Genomic DNA, 22,388 nt, shown 5'->3' on the forward strand with positions numbered 1-22,388 from the left:
AGTGGGAGTGTCCCTGCCATGGCAGGGTGGCACTGCAGGGGCTCTGGGGTCCCTGCCCACCCAAATCGTTCCAGAATTCCCTGAGCCATTGGTGCCCACGCAGAGGATCTTTAATTGCTGTTGTTAATGAGCTGTTCCAGAGCCAGGTGCCTGCAGGGGATGCTGTGGGGCTCTCCTTGGCTGCAGCCTCTCTCCTTCCCAGCCCTGCAGCTCCTGCAGAGCCTTGGGGGCTTGGTGTGACACTGGAATTTCCCTGCGTGGGGCTGGGATATGCTCCCCTGAATGCATCTCAGCTCCAGCCCCGCAGCAGGTACTGACACAGAGCTGCTCTCCTGGAGCCCTCCTGGGTGTTGCTCTCATTGGATATTCCAGAAATAAAATCAGCAGCCAGGAAGGGCTGTGAGTGTCCACCTGAAAAAGGGAAAATGTCTCTGCTTTACTGGTGGAGAAGTGACCTAAATTTAAGCACTGAGACTGGGGAAATGGCAGATCCCATGGAATCAGAGAGTTGTGGAATGGATTGGATAAAAGGAACCCCAGAGCCCCTGCAGTGCCACCCTGCCATGGCAGGGACACTGCCACTGTGCCAGGCTGCTCCAGCCCCAGTGTCCAGCCTGGCCTTGGGCACTGCAGGGATGCAGGGGCAGCCCCAGCTGCTCTGGCAATTCCAGCCCAGCCCCTCTCCTCTCTCTCAGGGAAGGGCAGGCAGCTTTTCCTGGAGATGTATAAAAAGTTCAGTAAAGCTGTGGAATTGCCAGGATTACAATGGGTGTCAGTTTGGAAGGTGAGAATTCCGTCTGGATTCCACACCAATGGAAGGAATATTTCTGCATTTGGGTTGACTGAGCCCCCAAACCTCCTTCACTCAAGGCCTTTGGTGCCAGATTTTCCCTCGGTGAATTTATAACCAAGCAGAGATGGTTAAAAATACCCAAAGAACAGTTTGTGAGGAACACACCGAGCCCAGCAGTGCTGTCACTGCAGTGTCACGTAGGTTGAACATTCAGATGGCTGCTCCCAGCTCCGAAATTCAGTGCTGAAATCCCAGAATCCTAAAATCCCTGGGGCTGGAAAAGCCTTCCCAGCCCTCCCAGTCCCAGCTGTGCCTGACCCCCACCTGTCCCCAGCCCAGAGCCCTGAGTGCCACCTCCAGGAATTCCTTGGACACCTCCAGGGATGGGCACTCCAAAGCTCCCTGGGCAGCCCCTGCCAAGGCCTGACCCCCTTTCCATGGGGAAATTCCTGCTGATTCCACCCTGAGCTCCCCTGGCCCAGCCTGAGGCCGTTCCCTCTGCTCCTGTCCCTGTTCCCTGGAGCACAGCCCGACCCCCCCGGCTGTCCCCTCCTGGCAGGGACTTGTGCAGAGCCACAAGGTCCCCCCTGAGCCTCCTTTGCTCCAGGCTCAGCCCCTTCCCAGCTCCCTCAGCCCTCCTGGGGCTCCATTCCCTCCCCAGCTCCATTCCCTGGACACTCCAGCCCCTCCAGGGCTTTCCAGAGCTGTCCCCAGGATTCTGGGGAAAATCCTGATGTGTAAAAGAAACTCAGTTTTTCCCCTGTTCCATGTCCTGGTTCTGTGAATGCTTCACTCGAAGCTTCACTGTTTAAGTAACAGCATGAAGGACTGGGAGGTTTAAAATCTGATGGGAAAATTGGGGTCTTCAGCCTTTTGCAAGGCCTTGCTCTGGTGACTGGGAGGCAGAGCCCGCTCAGTGTCATTCCTGGGGGGAAAATGGGTTTTTAGGAGGACAGTTTCCAGGCTGTCCTGTAGCTGAGGTTATGCAGAACGTGACCAGCAGAGGATCAGGCACAGGGACATTTTTGGATGCTGGGAAAGCCAAAGGAATGGATGGAGAGAGTTCTGTGTGCGGAAATGGGGATGTGGGTTAGGTTAAAAACAGCCTTGTGATCCTGGGTATGGAATCACATGGTGCTGCTGGATCATCTGGGAATGTGGCACAGGGACACAGCTCAGCCCAGGGTGAGTGTGCAGAGTGTGGGAGCCAGGGCTGGCACTGCCCAGGATGTGTCCAGAGGGAGCCGTGTCCCTGGGGAATGACAGCCACTGCCTGCTGGTTGTGTTAATGGCTGCAGAGGGACTGGGGACAAGGCCTGCAGGGACAGGACACAGGGAATGGCTCCCAGTGCCAGAGGGCAGCCATGGATGGGATCTTGGCCATGAGGAATTCCTGGCTGGGCTGGAATTGCCAGAGCAGCTGGGGCTGCCCCTGCATCCCTGGCAGTGCCCAAGGCCAGGCTGGACACTGGGGCTGGAGCAGCCTGGCACAGTGGCAGTGTCCCTGCCATGGCAGGGTGGCACTGCAGGGGCTCTGAGGTCCCTTCCCACCCAAACCATTCCAGAATTCCATGAATTCTGTACCTGGTGCTGTGGCCAGAACAGGACTGTGAAGGGTTGTTGGGGAGCTGAGGTGAGATGGTGAAGGGCAGAATTGGAAGTGTTAAGCAAGAGGAAGAGCCATGGAAGAGTCTCCTAGGAGTGGTCTGAACAGTGCTTTGGTTTGGTGTACCTCACAGCTTTTCCAAAATTTCAGGTATTAGGAAAGCAAAGTGGAAAAACATTATCAATAGAACTCACACAGAGAAAAATCAGAATAACAAAAGGGCAAACTAGGGTTGGGATAGGAATGGCTGGAAATGGGGGATTCAAAGTGCAGTGCCCCAAGAACGACCCTGAGGAGCTGGAGTGTCCAGGGAATGGAGCTGGGGAGGGAATGGAGCCCCAGGAGGGCTGAGGGAGCTGGGAAGGGGCTGAGCCTGGAGCAAAGGAGGCTCAGGGGGACCTTGTGGCTCTGCACAAGTCCCTGCCAGGAGGGGACAGCCGGGGGGGTCGGGCTGTGCTCCAGGGAACAGGGACAGGAGGAGAGGGAACGGCCTCAGCCTGGGCCAGGGGAGCTCAGGGGGGATTTTGGGGAAATTCCTTCCCCGGGAGGGTTGGAAAGCACAGGGATGGAGTCCCCATCCCTGGAAGTGTTCAAAAAATGTGTGGCTGTGGCACTTGAGGACACAGGGTGGCAGTGGATGGGGCTGGTGGTGGGACTCAGATCCTGCACAGTAGGTGTGGAGCAGTAACCGGTGCTTTCCTGCCCCCAGCCAGTCGTGTCCCATCACCATGTTCTGGAAGTTTGATTTGAACACAACGTCACACGTGGACAAGCTGCTGGACAAGGAGGATGTGACCCTGGAGGAGCTGATGGACGAGGATGACGTCCTGCAGGAATGCAAGGCCCAGAACCGGCGGCTGCTGGACTTCCTGTGCCAGCAGCACTGCATGGAGCAGCTGGTCACCCTCATCACCCACGAGCCCCCCGTGGACATGGACGAGAAGGTCCGATTCAAGTAGGTATTGGATCCCTGCTCCCCTGGGACATGCCAGCCAGGGATCCCGGGGCTGAATCCCGGGTCCAATCCCAGCGCCAGGGGTGGCACCTCCTGCAGGGAGGGAGGCTTTGAGCGCTGGGGGTGTTCCGGCTTTCGGGGTTTGGAGGGAATTGGTTTGGTTTTGATGGTTTAACGTTGAGTCGGTCTCAAAAAAAATCCTATTTCAAGTAATGTCTCCAAAAAAATGTAGCTCAAGTAATGTCTCAAATAATCGAATTTCAAATAATGTCCAAAAAAAATCCTATCTCAAGTCTGCAAAAAATCTTATCCTGCTGTTCCCTCAAAACCCAAAGACCCCAAATAGGTTTTTATAGGAAAGGGAAGCACAAGAGTTGCAAACCTCTGAACTCAGTGGATTTCCAATCCCACAGAACAAAGTGAGCTGGAAAATGAATAAAATCTGGGATATTTGCAGTGTGCTGCACTTCCAGATCCTGCTGATTTCAGGGAGCACAGCTCTGGGCAGGCCCTGCCTCTGCTCAGACCACACTGAGCTCCTCACAGGGGTTTGCTTCTCACCAAAGTTGTGTTTATGCATTTTTAACCCACTGTATACTCAAAAATATTGACATTTGGGTTTGGGGAGTTTGTTTGCTTTTGTGAAGTTTATATAAAAATAAAAGACCTCTCTGACTATAAATAAATGAAACTGGGCAGGTTTTTCCTGGTGGGAATGGACCAGGGCTGGGGTTGGTGGAAAGCCACAGAAATGCCATGCTCAGGTGTGGTTTTGGGTAAGAGTTGATAATGGTGTGAGGTGGCTGTTCCCAGGTGAGTGAATGCCCAGGAGTACGTGGGGTAATAACTTGGAATGTCCTGTGGCTGCTGTGCAAGGATCCTCCTCTGAAGGGTAAATCTGGGACACACCTGCAGAGCTGCGTCAGCCCTGGGGCCAGCAGCAGAAGGACCTGGAGCAAGCCCAGAGCTGCTCCCAGGCCTGGAGCCCCTCTGCTCTGGAGAGGCTGGGTGAGCTGGGAATGCTCCCCTGGAGAAGGGAAGGCTCCAGGGAGAGGGAATCATTCCAGGCTTTATCCCTGGAACAGTGGGAGAAAGAGGTTCATAAAGTTCAGAGGGGAAATTGCAAAGAGGAAAAGACCCTGGCAAATCCCCATCCAAGCAGAACTTGTGGAATTAAACACCTGAAAGGAGGCTGGAGCAGGAAAGGAGTGTGAACCTTGGATCAGCCAATGAGCTGCTGAGCGCAGGGGTGAGGGAAGCTCAGCTTCCAGGGGTCAGAGGAGGAGTTCGGGTGAGGTGAGGTCCCTGCAGCCTGCAAACCTCCAGGGCTGGGATGTGGTGCCAGAACCAGAATGGTGAGGGGTTGGATCAGACCTGGGGCTGTGAGAGCTGCAGGAGCAGAGCCTGCTTGGACAGGGAGAGCTCCCATTTCTCCCCTGTCCGCAGGATGTGTATCACAGGGAGGTTCCACACACAGATCTTTAGGAATTGTAGATGTTTTGTGCATGGAATGAGTCAGGAAAAGGAGAAAAAAGAGTCCTGGTGTCCCCTCGGGGCTGTAAGGGATGGAAGGGCTGGAAGGTCCCTCTGCAGTGGTGACATCCTCAGCCTCAGCCCCCTGGGCAGCACCAAGCCTGGAGCAGCAGCAGCAGGGCTTGAGGGGCTTTTGGAAACTCCAGGGCTGGAACTGCAGGAGCAGGAGGAGGCTGCTGGGGAAGGGAATGGTGCAGGGAAAGGGTCAAAGCTCCCACCTGGCCTGGAAGTGTTCTAGTGGCTTGTAGGGAATGCAGAGATTGGGAAAGATCCTGGTGTAGAAACCTGGTGTGGTCACAAATCCCTAAAAATCCATTGTGGGAAAAGTGTCTTCATCAGAGGGAATCACTTATGGGATGGGTTGGGTGGGAAGGGACCTCAGAGCCCCTGCAGTGCCACCCTGCCATGGCAGGGACACTCCCACTGTGCCAGGCTGCTCCAGCCCCAGTGTCCAGCCTGGCCTTGGGCACTGCAGGGATGCAGGGGCAGCCCCAGCTGCTCTGGGCACCCTGTGCCAGGGCCTGCCCACCCTCCCAGGCAGGAATTCCTTCCCTTCCCGAGGCCTTTGCGGAGGGCAGATCTGCAGTTCCGTCTCACCTGTGTGTCACTGCAGGTATCCCAACACGGCCTGCGAGCTGCTGACCTCGGACGTGCCGCAGATCAACGACAAACTGGGCGGGGACGAGTCCCTGCTCAACATCCTCTACGACTTCCTGGACCACGAGCCCCCCCTGAACCCCCTCCTCGCCAGCTTCTTCAGCAAGACCATCGGGAACCTCATTGCACGGAAAACAGAACAGGTGGGGATGGGCTCTGTCCCACTCCAGGGAATTCCCCTGCACTGCCTGGGTTGTGTCCTTGCTGTGAGCTCGTGGTATTCCTGGAGTTGGGTTTGAGGTTGGAGGTGAAATGGAATCTCTGGAAAATTCTCGGAATTCCTCAGTGCAGGGACATGCTGGTGTGGACAGACTCTTCCCAGAGTTCTGGGTTGGGATCTGCCACAGCCAGGATATCCCCATGGCACAGCTAAAGCTTCACTTTTCATACCAAGGCATTTTGAGGGTCATCAGAGTCATCCCAATCCATAAACAAGGCCTCAGGCTCATCCTAATGGAAGGGGTGCTGAGGCATGGGCTGAACAGGGATTCAGGATTGCTCACATCCCAATAAATACTGGGGTTGTAAATGCTGCCTGGTAGGGAGCTTGAGAGGAAAGGGGAATTCTCCAGCTTCACTTATTTCCATGGCACGGGGTTTCTCTGTGGCACAGAGGGGAGAAAAGTTGGCTGAAAAGATCTGATTTGGTGTTGCCTTGGAATAAGAATTATTCCCTTGTTCCCTGGAGAGTTCCCAGCCCAAGGTCAGTGGGTGAGACACGAAGGAGAAGCTCCAGGAGTTTTGGGGGAGTTGTGGGGGGTTTGTGAGGGAGCTGTGGGGGAGTTGTGAGGGAGAGTTGTGAGGGAGCTGTGACAGAGTTGTGGTGGATTTGTGGGGGAGTTGTGGTGGATTTGTGGGGGAGCTGCGAGGGAGCTGTGAGGGAGTTGTGTGTCCCGCTGGCAGCTGATGCGGGCTCCTGTTTCCACAGGTGATCTCATTTTTGAGGAAAAAGGACAAGTTCCTAAGCCTGGTGCTAAAGCACATCGACACCTCTGCCATGATGGACCTGCTGCTGCGCCTCATCAGCTGCGTGGAGCCCACGGCGCTGCGCCAGGACGTGCTCAACGTGAGGGCCTTCCCCTCCCAGCCCCTGTCCCTGCCTGCCTCGGGACAGATGGGGTCTGTGGGTGCTTCATCCCAGGAGCAGATCCACCCCTCTGGCAGCTCCTGTTCCCATGGCTGGGGTCGCTCCGGGGGGTCCCTCAGCCCCGTTGTGGCTCCAGGGCAGCAGCCTGGGTCACTCCTGGCAGCAGAGGGGTTCCCACTCATTTTTCCATGGAGCAACCTCTCTTTAGTCCAGCTGGAGAGCTTGGAGAAAGGAAAACTGTTCTTCCCAGTGTTCAGAAATCCAGACATTGATTGGGACAGTAATTAGTGTAATTCCTTACCATGTTCAAGGAATCATAGCATCAAGGAATCCTGCAATGGTTTGGGTTAGAGAGGGCCTCAGAGCCCCTGCAGTGCCACCCTGCCATGGCAGGGACACTGCCACTGTGCCAGGCTGCTCCAGCCCCAGTGTCCAGCCTGGCCTTGGGCACTGCAGGGATGCAGGGGCAGCCCCAGCTGCTCTGGCAATTCCAGCCCAGCCAGGAATTCCTCATGGCCAAGATCCCATCCATGGCTGCCCTCTGGCACTGGGAGCCATGCCCTGTGTCCTGTCCATCCCTTGTCCCCAGTCCCTCTGCAGCTCTCCTGGAGCCCCTGCAGGCCCTGGCAGGGCTCTGAGCTCTGCCTGGATCCTTCTCTTCTCCATGTGAGCACCCTCAGCTTTGCCAGGCTGGGGAGCAGAGGGGCTCCAGACCCATCCCTGGAAATGTTTTTCCTTGTAATGGAAGTTTGCTCATTTCCCAGGCAGCTGAGTTTGGGCATTGTTGGGATGAGTTTGGGGGATGTCACACATCCAGCTGTTTTCCTGGAACAGGAGTGGGATGTGAATGGAAACGGGTGGAGATGAGGGGCTGAGCCTGCACGTGGGGCTGGGAGGGAGGAGTGGAAGGGAGCCTTTGGAGGGGACATTCCTGTTTGCCTGGGCCAGAAAGGGGGAAAGGGATTGGTTTACATGGAGAACAGGAAATTGTGGAGCAAGGTGAAGGTGCAGTGACAGCTGTTCCAACATCTGGCAGGAGTTGCTGGGTGTGAGCAGCAGGAAGAGCAGGAGCTGCTGGGAGAACATGGTGGAACTTCTTCCACTGCTGCTCAGATGAGGCTGTTTGTCCCTGGAGCATTCCATGTTTTCCAGAGGGGCCTGCGTGTTAGTTCCATGGCAGGATGCAAATCCAAATCCATCCCCATCCGTGCTGATGCAAATCTGAATCCATCCCTGTCCCTGCCTCAGGGATGGGATTGGAGAGGGAAGGAAGGGCTTCCCCTTCCTGCAGAGCTTCCCAGAGCCCCTCTTGTTCTGAGTTCTTGGACATCCATCGAGGATTTTCTCTGCTGCTCTTTTCCCTGCAGTGGCTGAATGAAGCCAGGATTATCCAGAGACTCGTGGAGCTGATCCATTCGAGCCAGGATGAGGATGTGAGTGGCACCAGGGCTGGGGATTTGCGGGGCTGGGTCCTGCAGGGTGCAGGACATTTCTGTTTGCTTTGTCTTGGTGACCTGTGGAGGAGCCACCAGGGATGGCCTTGGGATGTCCCATCCTCTGCTCAGCACCAGATGAGGGGGTTTGGAGTGATTTCATCTGCTTTTGACTTATTTTACCCCCAATTTCTTGGTTCTGCTGCCTCAGTTCATCTCAGTCCTACAGACAGTGGGGATTTCCCTTGGGATTAGGGAACCTGCTGTTCCTGGAAGACCCCTTAAAATCAGCCACTTGATGCATTTTCAAATCTTTCTAGCCCTAAGTAGGAATTCAGCTGTAAAATCCAGAAAATGCAGTTCTCTGAGCCCAATTCCCTCAGCTCATCCCAGGCAAACTTCCCTCTATGAGGGGAAAACTGGGAACGTCTCCATGGATTTTTGTTGGAGCAGATGCTGAGGTACAGCAGCTCGAGAGAGGCTTTGCCTGATGGCCAGAACTGGAGGATGAATTCCTCAAACATCTCTGGAAAGCCTTTTAAATCCCAGAAGTTAAATGGTGAAGGGTTTTCTCAAGCAGGAAAGCTGAGCAGTGGGAGGAAGGATGGGATGTTTCTGTTGTGAATGTGCAGATTAGCAGGATTGAGGAGAGAAAAAGGAATCCTCACCCCTGAGCTCCTGAACTGCTCTTGATGGTCACGCTTGGGCCAATCTCCTTTGAGTGCAAAGCCTGTTGATGCTGCTGCTCCAGAAGTGTACAGCCTGAGCAACTCCAGGGGAAGGAGGAATGGGATTGATCCCAGCCAGAGCATTCCCAGCCTAGCTGGGCACTGACGCTGCTCCTGTCCCTGTTTCCAGAGGCAATCCAATGCTTCCCAGACCCTGTGTGACATCATCAGGCTGAGCAGAGACCAGAGCACTCAGCTTCAGGATGTCCCGGAGCCAGATCCACTTCTCACAGCACTGGAATCGTGAGTACTGGGGGCACTGGGCATGCTGGGGGCACTGGGAGCACTGGGAGTGGCTCCTGGATCGCTTTGCAGGGAGCAGACAGAGCAGGGGTGTTCTTTTGGAGCTGGAGCAGCTCTGAATGGCCTCTTCAGTGATCTGGGGGTTGGGGCTCTGTCCAGGGGCAGGAGAGGGGTTCAGGGAGCCCAAAGGTCCCAGCCTGATCCAGGATGAGGCAAAAACCCAAGGAATTCCAGCCTGGGGAAGGGAGGGTTGTGTAGGAACCTCACAGCACCTTCAGGGTCTGAAGGGATCTCAGAGGAAGCCAGAGGGGGATTGTTCATCCAGAACTGGAGTGACAGGACAGGGGGAGTGACATGAAGCTAACAGAGGGCGGGGATGGATGGGATATTGGGAAGGAATTCCTGGCTGGGAGGGTGAGCAGGGGCTGGAATTGCCAGAGCAGCTGGGGCTGCCCCTGCATCCCTGGCAGTGCCCAAGGCCAGGCTGGACACTGGGGCTGGAGCAGCCTGGGACAGTGGGAGTGTCCCTGCCTGTGGCACTGGAGGGGCTCTGAGTTCCCTTCCCACCCAAACCATTCCAGGATTCCCTGATTTCCCAGATAACATGCAGTGTGTACCAGAAGTGTTGATTTTCCCAGTTTTGCTCCATTCCTGCTGTTGTTCCTTTGCTCTTTGCAATGAACATTCAATTATTTATGTCCTGTGTGTTCTGCTTCTTATCCGTGGTTCAGACCTAAAAACCCCAGGAGATTCTCCAGGGGACTGAACTAAAAAGGGCTCTTCTAGGTCTGGAGGCAACATTTTGTCAGGAAAGGGCTGGAAGGAGCCATGGAAGGGACTGGGGCTCCCAATTCCCCTGAGATATTTCTGTCCACCCAAAGCTCTGAATTTAGGTGGCATTGGGGATGTTTTCTCCTGATTCAGGGCTGTCAGTTCCTCCATGAGTGTGGGATAATTCCTGGGACAGGACCTGGTGTGTGCAGGTGGGAATGGCATGTGGCTCGTCCCAGCACTGGGAAGCCACTGGGACCATCCTGGGCTTGCCATGGAGCTCTGTCCTTACCAGGACTACTCTTCTATAAATTTTTCATTTCCCTCACTGCTCTTGCAGGAATGAGGTAGATCCAGCCTTTGTGCCATGGCCTGGCAGGATCCTGTGCTTTTCATGGAACCTGGAAGGGGTTGGGTGGGCAGGGACCTCAGATCCCCTCCAGTGCCACCCCTGCCATGTCCCAGCTGCTCCAGCCCCAGTGTCCAGCCTGGCCTTGGGCACTGCCAGGGATGCAGGGGCAGCCCCAGCTGCTCTGGCAATTCCAGCCCAGCCAGGAATTCCTCATGGCCAAGATCCCATCCATGGCTGCCCTCTGGCAGTGGGAGCCATTCCCTGTGTCCTGTCCATCCCTTGTCCCCAGTCCCTCTGCAGCTCTCCTGGAGCCCCTTTGGGCCCTGGCAGGGGCTCTGAGCTTTCCCTGGATCCTTCCCTTCTCCAGGTGAGCCCCCCAGCTCTCCCAGCCTGGATCCCTGGGAACTGAGGGGCTCCAGCCCCGGAGCAGCTCCGGGGGCTCCTCTGGGCTCTCCAGCAGCTCCAGGTGTTGCTGCTGTTGGGCTCTGGAGCTGGAGGCACTGGAGGTCACATCCCTGACTGGAGCCTGTGGCCTCTCCTCTGTGTCAGTTCTGAGCCCTCAGAACTCTGGAGATGGGATTGCAGCTCGGTCATTCCCCCTGGGAATCCCAACACCTTTAATAAGGGCTGTGATTCCCTGCAGTGGGAGGGGTGATGGCCATGGAAGACAAAGCACTTACAGACTTTTTTGGTAATTTTAAGCTTTGTAGTTTTGGAGAGGGCTGTGGGACCCTGCACTTCCAGGAACCATCTCCAGAATTCCTGCTCAAAATAAAGGAGCATTTTGGGCAAAGGGGTTCTCTTGCTCCTCTTCCCTTTCTGCTGAAGGTCACAAAGCTCATTACCCTTTCTGGCCAATTTTCCCTGCATTATGGTGACCTTTTGGGTCTTGGATAACTTTTATCATCCCTGAGTCAGGAGTGAAAGATCAGCATGAAGGAGGTGGGATCATGGAATGAGCCCTAAATCCAGGTTCAGGAGCTGCTGCCTGGGTGCAATAAAGGGAATTTGGTTCATTACAGAAAATTGCCTCCTTTTCCTGCCTCTGCCTCCCCTGCTCTGCTGACAGAGGGTATTTAGATGCTCCTTATTCAAGTAATCCTCCCTCATGAATTATTCAGCTGTTTTTACATTTTTGTCTCATATTTTATTTATACCCATGGAAAGGAGACTTTTTGGAGCGTTATAAAATAGTCAGGATTGGCCTGTGAACTCCTGGGCTGCTGGGTTTGGTTGGATGTAGAACTGGGGAAGGCAGGGAAGGGGAAGGGACTTCCTGAGGTCTGCATTTTGGGGAGCTGTCCTTAAGGGACAGAGCTGGGATGTGGTGGGGAACAGGAGCCGCAGGAACTGGAGCAACAACTGACAGAACCAGAGAGGGTGGGCAGGCCCTGGCACAGGGTGCCCAGAGCAGCTGGGCCTGCCCCTGGATCCCTGGCAGTGCCCAGGGCCAGGCTGGACACTGGGGCTGGAGCAGCCTGGCACAGTGGGAGGAACAAACATTTGTTCGGTAACTGGCTGAGCTGTTTTCTTTGGAAGTGTTTGAGAGTTTGGAACCCCCAGGAAGCACTTTGGGAATGTGGTTTGCCAGCTCTGCTGGGAGGTTATTTCTGGTCAGCTCCTCCTGAGCTCAGCACAGGTTTGGTTGTGTGAGCAGCACCTGGGAAATGATACCAATATTAACTAATACAGTATAATAAATAATATAAATAATATAATAGAATCAATACCGTGCAGGTATGGGAATGTGTACAGGAGCTGAATATTATTATTTTTCTTCCTCATTTTTGAAGAGAAACCACTGACATGGCCAGTGTGACTGGAGGCTCTTGAACAAAATCTCCACCTCTGGATACTGGGGGCAGTTCTCGGCCCTAGGAGAAGGAAGCTGGAGTGCGGGAAGTGTAGGAGGAGAATGGTTTTAGTGGAATTGCTAGTTAAACACCAAGTTGGGCACTGGTTTAATACCATAAAGTCCCAGAGTCCCAGGATGGACTGGGTTGGGAGGGACCCTTGAGGCCCTGGCATCACTTGGTTGTTCAGCATGGGAAGAGGGATGATGAGTGACTCCGAGTGAATCCCGGTGTTCCCTCAGGGTGGAAGGCCTGATGGACTCGTACACTCAGGGATTCGAGAGGTCTTACACTGTCAACAGCAGCATCCTGCACGGCATCGAGCCCCGGCTCAAGGACTTCCACCAGCTGCTGCTGCGCCCGCCCAAGGTACCGCCGGCCTCCAGACAGCTCCAGCACGGACACGTGGCCAGGGAGGGGAAATCCACACCGAATTCTGCAACTCTGGCATGCAGGAATCTGCAGCAGGAGTCTGAGGGTCGTGTTCAGGGAAATCTTTGGGACTGGGGGATTGAGTGGAGATGGGAAGGGATGGAGAGGAAGAAACTTTGAGTGGATAGTTGGATTTTAATCTTCTGATTTGGAAGTTAAATCTCCCAGTGGCCCCAGAACCGTCCTCTTGGGAAGGTGGTCTAGGTTTCCCTGCTGAGAACATTCCTGAAATGGGTGGGTTCTGTTAAATCTGAGAATTCCAGCTGGGGTTGTTAGGGATCATCCAGTGCTACTCCACGCAGGGCAGGGTGACCTGGAGCAGGTGACACAGGGACATGTCCAGCTGGGATTGGGATGTCTGCAGAGCGGGGCAATCAGGCCCTCCCTGTGCAGGGCTCCGGGGCTGTGCCCCCTCCATGGAAAGTTCTTCCCCGTGGTGAGGTGGAATTCCCATGGTTGGATTTAGGGCCAAGGCCCTGTAGAACCGTGGTGCAGGTGCGCTGTGGGAATGTTGTGCTCCCCTGACTGCCCTCCCTGCTCCCCAGAAACCGGCGATCCTGACCACGCTGGGGGTGCTGGAGGAGCCGCTGGGGAACGCGCGGCTGCACGGCTCGCGGCTGATCGCGGCGCTGCTGCACGCCAACACCCCCAGCATCAACCAGGAGCTCTGCAGGCTCGGCACCATGGACTTGTTACTTGTGAGTGTCCGGGGCACCGGGAGCGGGGCCTGGGATCCCTTCTGCGCAGGGCTTGTGCCAGGGGGCCAGAGGCTGATATTTGCCTTGCCTGCTCCAGCGAGGAGCAGATCCCTGGAGGAGCTTTTGTGATCTGAATCCAACTGCTTGGGGTTTTGGACTGAGCCTCCAATTCCATGTCAGCTCAGTGGAGAAGGTGTGAAATGGTCTGTGCTGTGTGTGTGAGCTCCTGGAATGATGAGAGATGAATTTTCTCCCAGGATCCCTGAGGCTGGAAGAAGCCTCCCAGAACCAGTGGAGCCTTTAGAGAATTAATTCCACCCTTAGCAGTGATTTAGTTCCTGTTTTTCCTAGGCTTCATTGAGCCCCAGGAGAGTTAGGTTGTTTAATTCAGTGTGTCTGTGCTGTGAGTGCTGTCTGTGAGAGGATTCCTAAGTCCTCCATTTATTGGGAATATTCACTGATTTCCCAGCAGACTGAGCACCCTGGGAATGCAGAGCCCATCCTGCACTGAGTGCTGGCATGTAGCAGGAAAACTGTTTGATTGGAATTGCTTGATCAAACAACAGCTTGGGCAACAATTTAATGTCCCAGAGTCCCAGAATCCTGGGATGGGTTGAATTGGGAAGATCCTTAAAGATCCTTGATGTCTTTAAAACCAGGAAAATTTATCCCGAGTAAACACTTCCATCTCTCATTTCTCCTCCAGGATTTATTTTTTAAATACACGTGGAATAACTTTTTGCATTTCCAAGTGGAGCTGTCCATAGCAGCCATCCTGTCCCACTCGGTGCACGAGGGGAAGCCCAGCCCGGGGGAGCCGGGCAGCAAAGAGGAGGCTCCGAGCGGGAGCGCGGCCCCGGAGCCCGCGGAGCCCGCGGAGCCCGCGGAGCCTGCGGAGCCCCCGGCCGGAGCCACCGAGAACGTCATGGTCACCCACGTGAGAGCTGGGCTGGGGCCGGGGCCACAGGGTCACTGGGGTGGGCTGGGGTCACCAGGGTCACTGGGGTGGGGCCAGGGTCACAGGGTCACTGGGGTGGGACTGGGGTCACTGGGGTGGGGCTGGGGTCACCAGAGTCCCTGGGATGGACTGGGGTCACCAGGAGATCTCTGGGGTGGGCTGTTCCAGAGCAGGCATTTGTCTCAAATGTAGACTTATTATTTATTTTTGTATGTAATTTTTAGTGGGTTTTGTTATAATTTATCGCCTTTTAAAATTGTTTTTATTATTTATTATCAAATTTTAGTGGGCTTTATTGTTATCTATTTTTAGTGGGCTTTATTATTATTCATTATCATTTGTAGTGGTTCTCACGGAGCTGTGGTTGCTTTTGTGCCTTTATTTGCAGCATCCCATTAAAAGTCCCCTCATTTAATGACCCTGTGAATCCCTTGGTATTTATTAAAATCATCCCTATTTATTATTAAAATTATCCCCATTTATTATTAAAATTCCGTTTTTTAAAGTAAAAATTACTACAAATTTTGGACAAACAACTAAGCAAGACCATTCCAGCTGTTAGTGGCCAGGCCTCAGTGTGGTGGTTGGAAAATGCCAGCAGTGCTTTAATTCCTGCTGCTGGGAGGCTCAGGAGCAGCCTGGGGATGCTCCAGGTGTTCTCTGGGATCCTCTGGGAGATAACCAGGAAGGGGCTGGGCTCTTGGGCAGGGGGAGGGCTGAGGTCTGAGCTCCCGAGGAGCAGGAGGACCCACAGTTCTCCTCTGGGAAATCCTGAATATCCTCCCTCTGTCCCCGCAGCTGTTCCAGAAGTGCTGCCTGGTGCAGAGGATACTGGACGCCTGGGAAGCCAATGACAAAATCCAGTAAGGAACTGCTGGCCCGGGGCTGCACATTGACTTTGGAATACTCTTGGAGAATTTCCGTTTTAATGGTGTCCAAACACACTTGGGTTTTGGTTGGGATTTGGAACTGGGGTGGTTTGCATGCTGACAAGCCACACTGCCAAGCAGACAGGATTTGAAGGCGTGATGGGTTTTATGGGTGTTCCCAACACCCCATCCCAAACACTCACTGCTTTCCTGCTGTCTCAGGGAATCCCATGGAATACTCACTTTTTAAATTTTTTGTTTGTTTGTTTTAAATGTACAGTTTTATTCTTCCCAGAGTAGAAAACTGTTGGAAGTCGGGGTGGCCAAGCATTTGTGGCCTGGATTTCCTATTTTAGCTTTATAAACCCCTTGGATTTTGTGCTGATTGGGCTGATAAGAACTAAATATTCTAAAAGAACTAAAACATTAAAGTGGAAATATTCCAGAGGCTTCAGTTTCTGTGTCCAGCTCAGTGTTTGGTCCTCCCTCTCTATTTTGAGCTCCTGGTGGCTTCCAAGGGCTTTGGAGTCTCACTGGAATTGTTTAGGTCATAATTGGTGGATAGAGATCTGGATTACATTTTTTTTTTGTTGGTGTGGTTTGGGTTTTTGGGTTTTTGGTTCTTTTCACAGCCCCTTGTCCACACAAGGAATTTTGCTGGGCATTTCCTTGCCCAGTTCTGTAGGACCAAAAATATCCCTGGGTGCTGCTTGGGAGTTTTCCTGATTAAACCAGAAAGGAGCCAGAGCTCATCCCTGTTTCCTGCCAGAGTTCCAGTCACCACCACACTGGAAAGAATCTGAATGGAAGGAAAAAAAATAGAGATTTAAGCAGGGGAGTCTCAGCTGGGGCTTTGGGAAGGTGGAGTTTCCAGGAAGGTCCTTGGCCACTCTCAGTGGGCAGATGGAGGCCAGCAGGGACTGCCCCTGCATCCCTGGCAGTGCCCAAGGCCAGGCTGGACACTGGGGCTGGAGCAGCCTGGCACAGTGGCAGTGTCCCTGCCATGGCAGGGTGGCACTGCAGGGGCTCTGGGGTCCCTTCCCACCCAGACTGGTCCCTGAGCTGGTTTGGAGCACGGCTTCACTCTGCAGGAAGGGAAGCAGTGGGGAGCCAGAGAAGGGACTCGGGGCTGCTCAGGCTCGGTGCTGGGAACTGGTTTTATCCCAGGGGGAATCCCATGGTTGGATGGGAATGTCTTCTGTTCACTGGGAGTCACTCTGAATCCCAGTCCCACCCTGGAGCTCTGCCAGTAGCTGTGCTGTAGGTCCTTGACTTGGAGAGTTTTCATCCCTGGGAATTACAATCAGATTTATTCCTGCATCTTTTCCATGCTTAGCTCCTTGTTTGGAGCCCCTCCCATGTTACCTGAGCAGGAGGAGGGGTCAGGAGGGAACAGGGCAAAATGAGGGAAGGTCCCTGTGCTGGGGGTGAGCTCAACCCATCTTGCCAGAGCAGGGCTGAGTGCTGTAACCACTGGGGCAGGAATGCTATGGCCATTGGGGCTGGAATACTGTGACCATTGGGGCAGGAATGCTGTGGCCATTGGGGCAGGAATGCCAGGGCCATTGCAGCTGGAATGCTGTGGCCATTGGGGCAGGAATGCTGTGGTCAGTGGGGCAGGAATGCTGTGGCCTTTCCCAGGGCTCTGTCCTGACTCCATCGTTATCCTGTCTCCGTGGGTATCCCGTCCCAAGTCTGTGGGTGTTCTGGCTCCATGGCTATCCCATCCCAGCTCTGTGGTTAATCTGGTTCCCTGGGTGGTCAGTGGGGCAGGAATGCTGTGGCCATTGGGGCTGGAATTCTGTGGTCAGTGGGGCAGGAATGCTGGGGCCTTTCCCAGGGCTCTGTCCTGGCTCCATGGTTATCCTGTCTCCGTGGGCATCCCGTCCCAAGTCTGTGGGTGTTCCGGCTCCATGGCTATCCCATCCCAGCTCTGTGGTTATCCCGGCTCCGTGGGTATCCCGGTTCCCTGGGTATCCTGGTTCCCTGGGTATCCTGGATCCCTGGGTATCCTGGATCCCTGGGCATCCCAGTTCCAGCAGAGGGCGGCAGGAGGAGAGGGAACATGGGGCACCTGACCCGCATCGCCAACGCCGTGGTGCACAACATGGAGAAGGGCCCCATGCAGGCCCAGATCAGTGACTTCATCAAAGGTACCGCCTGCTCCTCCTCCTCAGCCTCCTCCTCCTCCTCCTCCTCCTCCTCCTCCTCCTCCTCAGCCTCCTCCTTCTCCTTCTCCTTCTCCTTCTCCTTCTCCTTCTCCTTCTCCTTCTCCTTCTCCTTCTCCTTCTCCTTCTCCTTCTCCTTCTCCTTCTCCTTCTCCTTCTCCTTCTCCTTCTCCTTCTCCTTCTCCTTCTCCTTCTCCTTCTCCTTCTCCTCCTCCTTCTCCAGCTCCCCCTCACTGCTCTCCAGGGAATAATAACCCTTGGGAGCTCCTGGGAGGACTCACTGCAGGTATTTGCTCAAGGTCCTTTCCCATTGGAAAGGGTTCCCAGGGAAATCCCACAGTATCCCATCATTTAAAGTATGGTGAGGCCCCGTTTGGCTGCTCTTGGTTTTCACACAGTGAGGTTAAGATTGGACTGTGGAAGGTGTCCCTGCCATGGTAGGGTGGCACTGGATGGGCTTTGAGATCCCATCCCTCCCAACTCATTCCATGATTTCATGACTCTCTGAGGAAAGAGACACAAGGTTAAGTGTCCCCAGAGGCCCCAGATGTGCTCATCAGGGATATTCCCACTGCCAGGCTGTGTCCATCCTGCCCTCACTGGATCCACTTGGAGAACTGGTTTTGTCCCATGGGTATAGCTGGGAGGAAGGAAGATTTTCCGTTTTCCACATTTTCTATTCCTACTGCTCAGCCCCTGCCAGGCTGGGAGGGAGCACAGCTGGGCAGGGACAATCTGTGGGCACAATATTCTGCTCTGTCTGCTTTTATTATTTCTCCATTTCCCTGCCTCAGCCCTCAGGTTCTGCTCACCTTTGGGCTCCCAAATGTGCTGGGATGGGAGGGATGAGAGGGAAGGGCCCCCCCAGTCCCCAGGAGAAAAGGGAAGGCCCAAGCACAGCTGGAGCCCTGCTCGGGGCTGTTCCCAGCAGGGTGAGAGAAGCTGTGAGTCCCCAGGGAGTTCAGCTGGCTCACAACTCCCGTGGTTCCTGTGTCCCTCTCATTCCAGAGCTGCCTGAGGACTGCAGGGGCAGGTGGGAGAGTTTCGTGGAGGAGACGCTGACGGAGACGAACCGGAGAAACACGGTGGATTTGGTGAGTTGGTCACTCCAGTGCCTGCTGGGCTTCCCCTAACAGAAGAAAGGGATATTCCTGGTTTTTCTCATTTTCCTTCTTTTGCTGAAGAACGCTTCAAGGCAGAGTAGAAAGCATTTCCATAAACATGTTTCATAACAGTCCTTCAGCAGAGCTGATCCGTGGTGCTGAGCTGGTCCCTGGGATTCCTTGGGGCAGCTCTTGCCTGGGCAGGAGTTTGGGCTTGGTGGAACTGAAACATTGGAGCTTTTCCAGCTTTCCCTGGTTCCCTGACTGGTTTGTGCTTTCCCAGGTGAGCACCCACCACCTGCACTCCTCCAGCGAGGATGAGGACATTGAAAGTGCTTTTCCCAACGAGCTCACTCTCCAGCAGGTGAGTTGGGAACATCTTCACTATTCCTGGGAAACTCGCTGCTCTGGTTGCCTTTGGTGCATCCTGGTGTGGAGCAGCTTCCTGAACTCTGCTTCCAGTCTGTGTTCAGCTCCTCTGGGCTTTCCCAGAGCAGTTGCATGGCCTGGGATCCACCTGGGAGCAGGGCAGGAGGCATCAGGATGGGAATCCAGAGCTCTGTGTGACCCTGCTCTGGGAAAGGGTCGGAGTGAGAATTTCACACTCTTCCCTGGGATTTTAGTGCTTTTCTGGAGGAGCTGTTTCCATGCAGCTCCACTGTTTCTGGCATGTCTCTGGACACCCTACTGATGGATTTTTTGGGATCCCTTGCCAGGCCTTCTCCGAGTACCAGATCCAGCAGATGACAGCCAATTTCGTGGATCAGTTTGGCTTCAACGACGAGGAGTTTGCAGACCAGGATGACAACATCAAGTGAGTCTGGGGGTGTTTGGTGATGGCACCGAGTGAGTCTGGGGGTGATTGGCATTTCAGCCTCTTTGCATCCCATCCTCCCTCTGCTTCAGGTTTACAAATGAGCCTTGTTATCCCTCCTCAGGTTGTAAACAGCTCCTTGTTTTCCAGGAGCCCAGCCCGATCTCCAGAACCAGGTGGAGAAGCAAGGAAAAGTATTCCTTCATTTCAAAGAGGGATATTTGAAATAAAGCAGGCAACTGTTGTCCAGCCCTGGTCTGGAATGAGTTTAAAGGCAAAGCATGAGAGCAAACTCCGGGCAGTTAAACAGATCTTTTCCAAGGAATTAAATCCTTATGGGAAGGGGGAGTGAAGGGACAGCTCTGATGGAATCCATGGAAAATGCAGCCATTTTCCCTCTCCTGAGGAAGGGAGCAGGGATAATCAGGAGCAGTGGCAGTTCAGGGAGACAGGGAAGGGGATTCAGTGTTACACAACTTGCTGAATCCAGAGCTCAGAATTGGCTGCTTTTACAGAATTCCTTTAATCCCATTAAAGCTGCAGCTCATCCTCTCTCCTTAGAAATGTACCTGGCACTGGGATTATCCCAGTGGCCATAACAGTCCTGAAACTGGGACCAGTTATGGACAGAGCAGTGCTCCAGGGGATCCCAGTGCTCCTGGGTTTGTCTCCATCCAGAAATTCCTTGGGATCTAAGGCAGCACCCCTGCCCTTCCCATCCAGGGTTTTTCCTGAGCCTTAGAGATGTCAGAAACTTGATAAGGCCAAAAAGTTCCAGAATAGAATCAGAGCTGAATTGAACAGAAATTATTCAGTTCTACACATAAAGATTTTTATAAAATAAAATAAAAAATAAAATAAAATAAAATAAAATAAAATAATAAAATAGGCTTCTCACTGCATAAAATAAAATAAAATAATAAAATAGGCTTCTCACTGTTGGCAAATACAGCCCCATGTGAGTGAGGGGCAGGGAGGAGTTAAATCCCTGAGGAGCTGCCCCAGGGGCCTTGTGCCCGTGTAAAACGAACACGAAGCTGGAAAAAGTCTGTGCTTGGGATGCTATGGCTCTTGTTTGTGATTGGAAAAGGAGAATGTCCTGCAAAACCTGGAATATTCTGGGAGTGGTGCTCCCTGCCAGCTGTTTCCAGCTGTTGGACACTGGGCTGGAAGTGATTTGGAATATTTAAGGAGTATCAGTCATGTGTCAGTGTCCCTGGGATTGCAGGAGTGTTGAACTGGAGAGTCTTTCAAAGAAAATGACACTGGAAAAGCTGCAGATGCATGAGTAGGGAGAGTGAGCTCTTCCTGGATCCAAGCTCTGGGAATTGGGAATTTCTGGGCCTGCAGCACCCTCTGCTGTTCCCACCAGGGGCTCCCCTGGCTTGGACTGGGAATTGGGTCATCCCGGGATATTCATATCCTGGGATATTCACAGAACAGCCACCCCTCAGGCTTTGAGCCACTCCTGCACTGAGATTCACAGAATCCCAGAATCCCTGAGGTTGGAGAAGCCCTCCCAGCCCATCCAGTGCCCACTGCCCACCTGTCCCCAGCCCAGAGCCCTGAGTGCCACCTCCAGGAATTCCTTGGACACCTCCAGGGATGGGCACTGCAAAGCTCCCTGGGCAGCCCCTGCCAAGGCCTGACCCCCCTTTCCATGGGGAAATTCCTGCTGATTCCACCCTGAGCTCCCCTGGCCCAGCCTGAGGCCGTTCCCTCTGCTCCTGTCCCTGTTCCCTGGAGCACAGCCCGACCCCCCGGCTGTCCTCCAGGAAGCCCCTCCAGAGCCCCCCTGCCACGGGCTGGGAATGTTCTGGGCTGGAATAACCCCTCCCTCGGTGAGGGCACACTGTGGGCAGGAGTGGCTGTGCAGGGGTCCCAGCCCGGGGGTGGCTCTGGCTCTGCTGCTGTCCCCCTGGAAGCTTGGGCCACCCCTGAGGCTCTTCCCTCCCTCCTCCCTCCCAGCGCTCCCTTTGACCGCATCGCCGAGATCAACTTCAACATCGACGCTGACGACGACAGCGTGAGTGGGGATCCGGGCTGGGGCTGGAGTGAATGTGGCTCTGGAAAGGTGCTGCTTGCCTTCTGAGAGAGCAGAGGTTTGGGGGGGTTTGGGCAGTGCAGAGGGGCTGAGAGCCGGGGCACTGCTCGGCCCCTCAGGAGCTCCTCCCAGGAAATGTTCCCTCTGAGGCAGCACCCCCGGCACCGAGGGAATCTTCCTCCCTCCCTGCAGTGCCAGTCTGTTCTTAGAATCAGGGAATCCTGGGATGGGTTGGGTGGGAAGGGACCTCAGAGCCCCTCAGTGCCACCCTGCCATGGCAGGGACACTGCCACTGTGCCAGGCTGTCCCATCCATGGCTGCCCTCTGGCAGTGGGAGCCATTCCCTGTGTCCTGTCCATCCCTTGTTCCCAGTCCCTCTGCAGCTCTCCTGGAGCCCCTTCAGGCCCTGCCAGGGGCTCTGAGATACCCCTGTATTCCTCTCCTGTCCAGGTGAGCACCCCCAGCTCTCACAGCTTTAGATCGTATTTCCAGACACAGATTAGGGAAGCATAGGCAGAGATGGATTTCTCATGGATCCAAACATTGCCAGGCTGTTCCTGGCCTTTCCTGGCTTATTGCCCCAAAGCAAAGCAGCAGCTGGACTGTGGTGATCCCAGGTGGTCCCAGGTGATCCCAGCTCCTGAGCAAAGCTGGATGTGGTCAGCCCTGAGACTTGGGCTTAAAGCAGTGTCTCCAGAGCACCTCTGGAGTGTGATTTCCCTGTGGTCCTGCAGCCCAACGCCTCCCTGTTCGAGGCCTGCTGCAACGAGCGCATCCAGCAGTTCGACGACAACGAGGAGGAGGAGGATATCTGGGAGGAGAAGGACATCTCCTACGCAACCCAGGTCAAGTCCAGGACACGGTAAGGTGAAAGCAGAACCCCGATATTCCCCCTGCTGCTGGGAATCTGCACGTTTCCATCCAGCCCAGGAGGAATTCCTTGGGTTTTGTGTCATTTTGGAGCTGTGAGGTTTTATCTGACACAACCCCGAGCACTTTCCCTGCCTCTTGTGCTGGGGGTTCTCCTGAACTGGAGACAGATCCAGTTCAAGGGAATTAACAATGGGATTTAAACCTAATTAATGAGTCTTTCATCAAACACATTAAAAACCCTCTCCCTTAGTGTGAAACACTTGGAATTTGCTCCTTCTCTCATCCTTGGAGAGGAGGAGGAGGAGGAGGAGGAGGTGAGACTGAGGGGAGTGGGCAGAACATTCTTTCTCAGAACATTCAAATCAGAAAAGTGAGAACAAGAGGCCTCCCAGGGGCATCTCAGGCTTTGAAATGATTT

The 22,388-nt window shown here is 54.2% G+C and overlaps 1 protein-coding gene across 1 annotated transcript in view; it reads left to right on the forward strand.

Moving 5' to 3' along the window:
* The window catches only part of PPP6R2 (protein phosphatase 6 regulatory subunit 2), a 58,713-nt gene that overhangs the window by 26,293 nt on the left and 10,032 nt on the right, over positions 1-22,388 (forward strand). The window contains exons 3-17 of the mRNA XM_041470266.1: positions 3,109-3,354; positions 5,501-5,687; positions 6,473-6,610; positions 7,999-8,064; positions 8,923-9,035; positions 12,254-12,380; positions 12,989-13,141; positions 13,848-14,078; positions 14,898-14,963; positions 17,007-17,121; positions 18,145-18,230; positions 18,523-18,603; positions 18,956-19,053; positions 21,022-21,079; positions 21,832-21,959. Coding sequence (XP_041326200.1) covers positions 3,128-3,354; positions 5,501-5,687; positions 6,473-6,610; positions 7,999-8,064; positions 8,923-9,035; positions 12,254-12,380; positions 12,989-13,141; positions 13,848-14,078; positions 14,898-14,963; positions 17,007-17,121; positions 18,145-18,230; positions 18,523-18,603; positions 18,956-19,053; positions 21,022-21,079; positions 21,832-21,959 — 1,874 coding nt within the window. The 5' untranslated portion in view covers positions 3,109-3,127. The remainder of the gene's footprint in view (positions 1-3,108; positions 3,355-5,500; positions 5,688-6,472; positions 6,611-7,998; positions 8,065-8,922; positions 9,036-12,253; positions 12,381-12,988; positions 13,142-13,847; positions 14,079-14,897; positions 14,964-17,006; positions 17,122-18,144; positions 18,231-18,522; positions 18,604-18,955; positions 19,054-21,021; positions 21,080-21,831; positions 21,960-22,388) is intronic.

Source organism: Pyrgilauda ruficollis, unplaced genomic scaffold (genome assembly GCF_017590135.1).
Source record: "Pyrgilauda ruficollis isolate IOZ18807 unplaced genomic scaffold, ASM1759013v1 scaffold243, whole genome shotgun sequence".
NCBI classification, from domain to species: domain Eukaryota; kingdom Metazoa; phylum Chordata; class Aves; order Passeriformes; family Passeridae; genus Pyrgilauda; species Pyrgilauda ruficollis.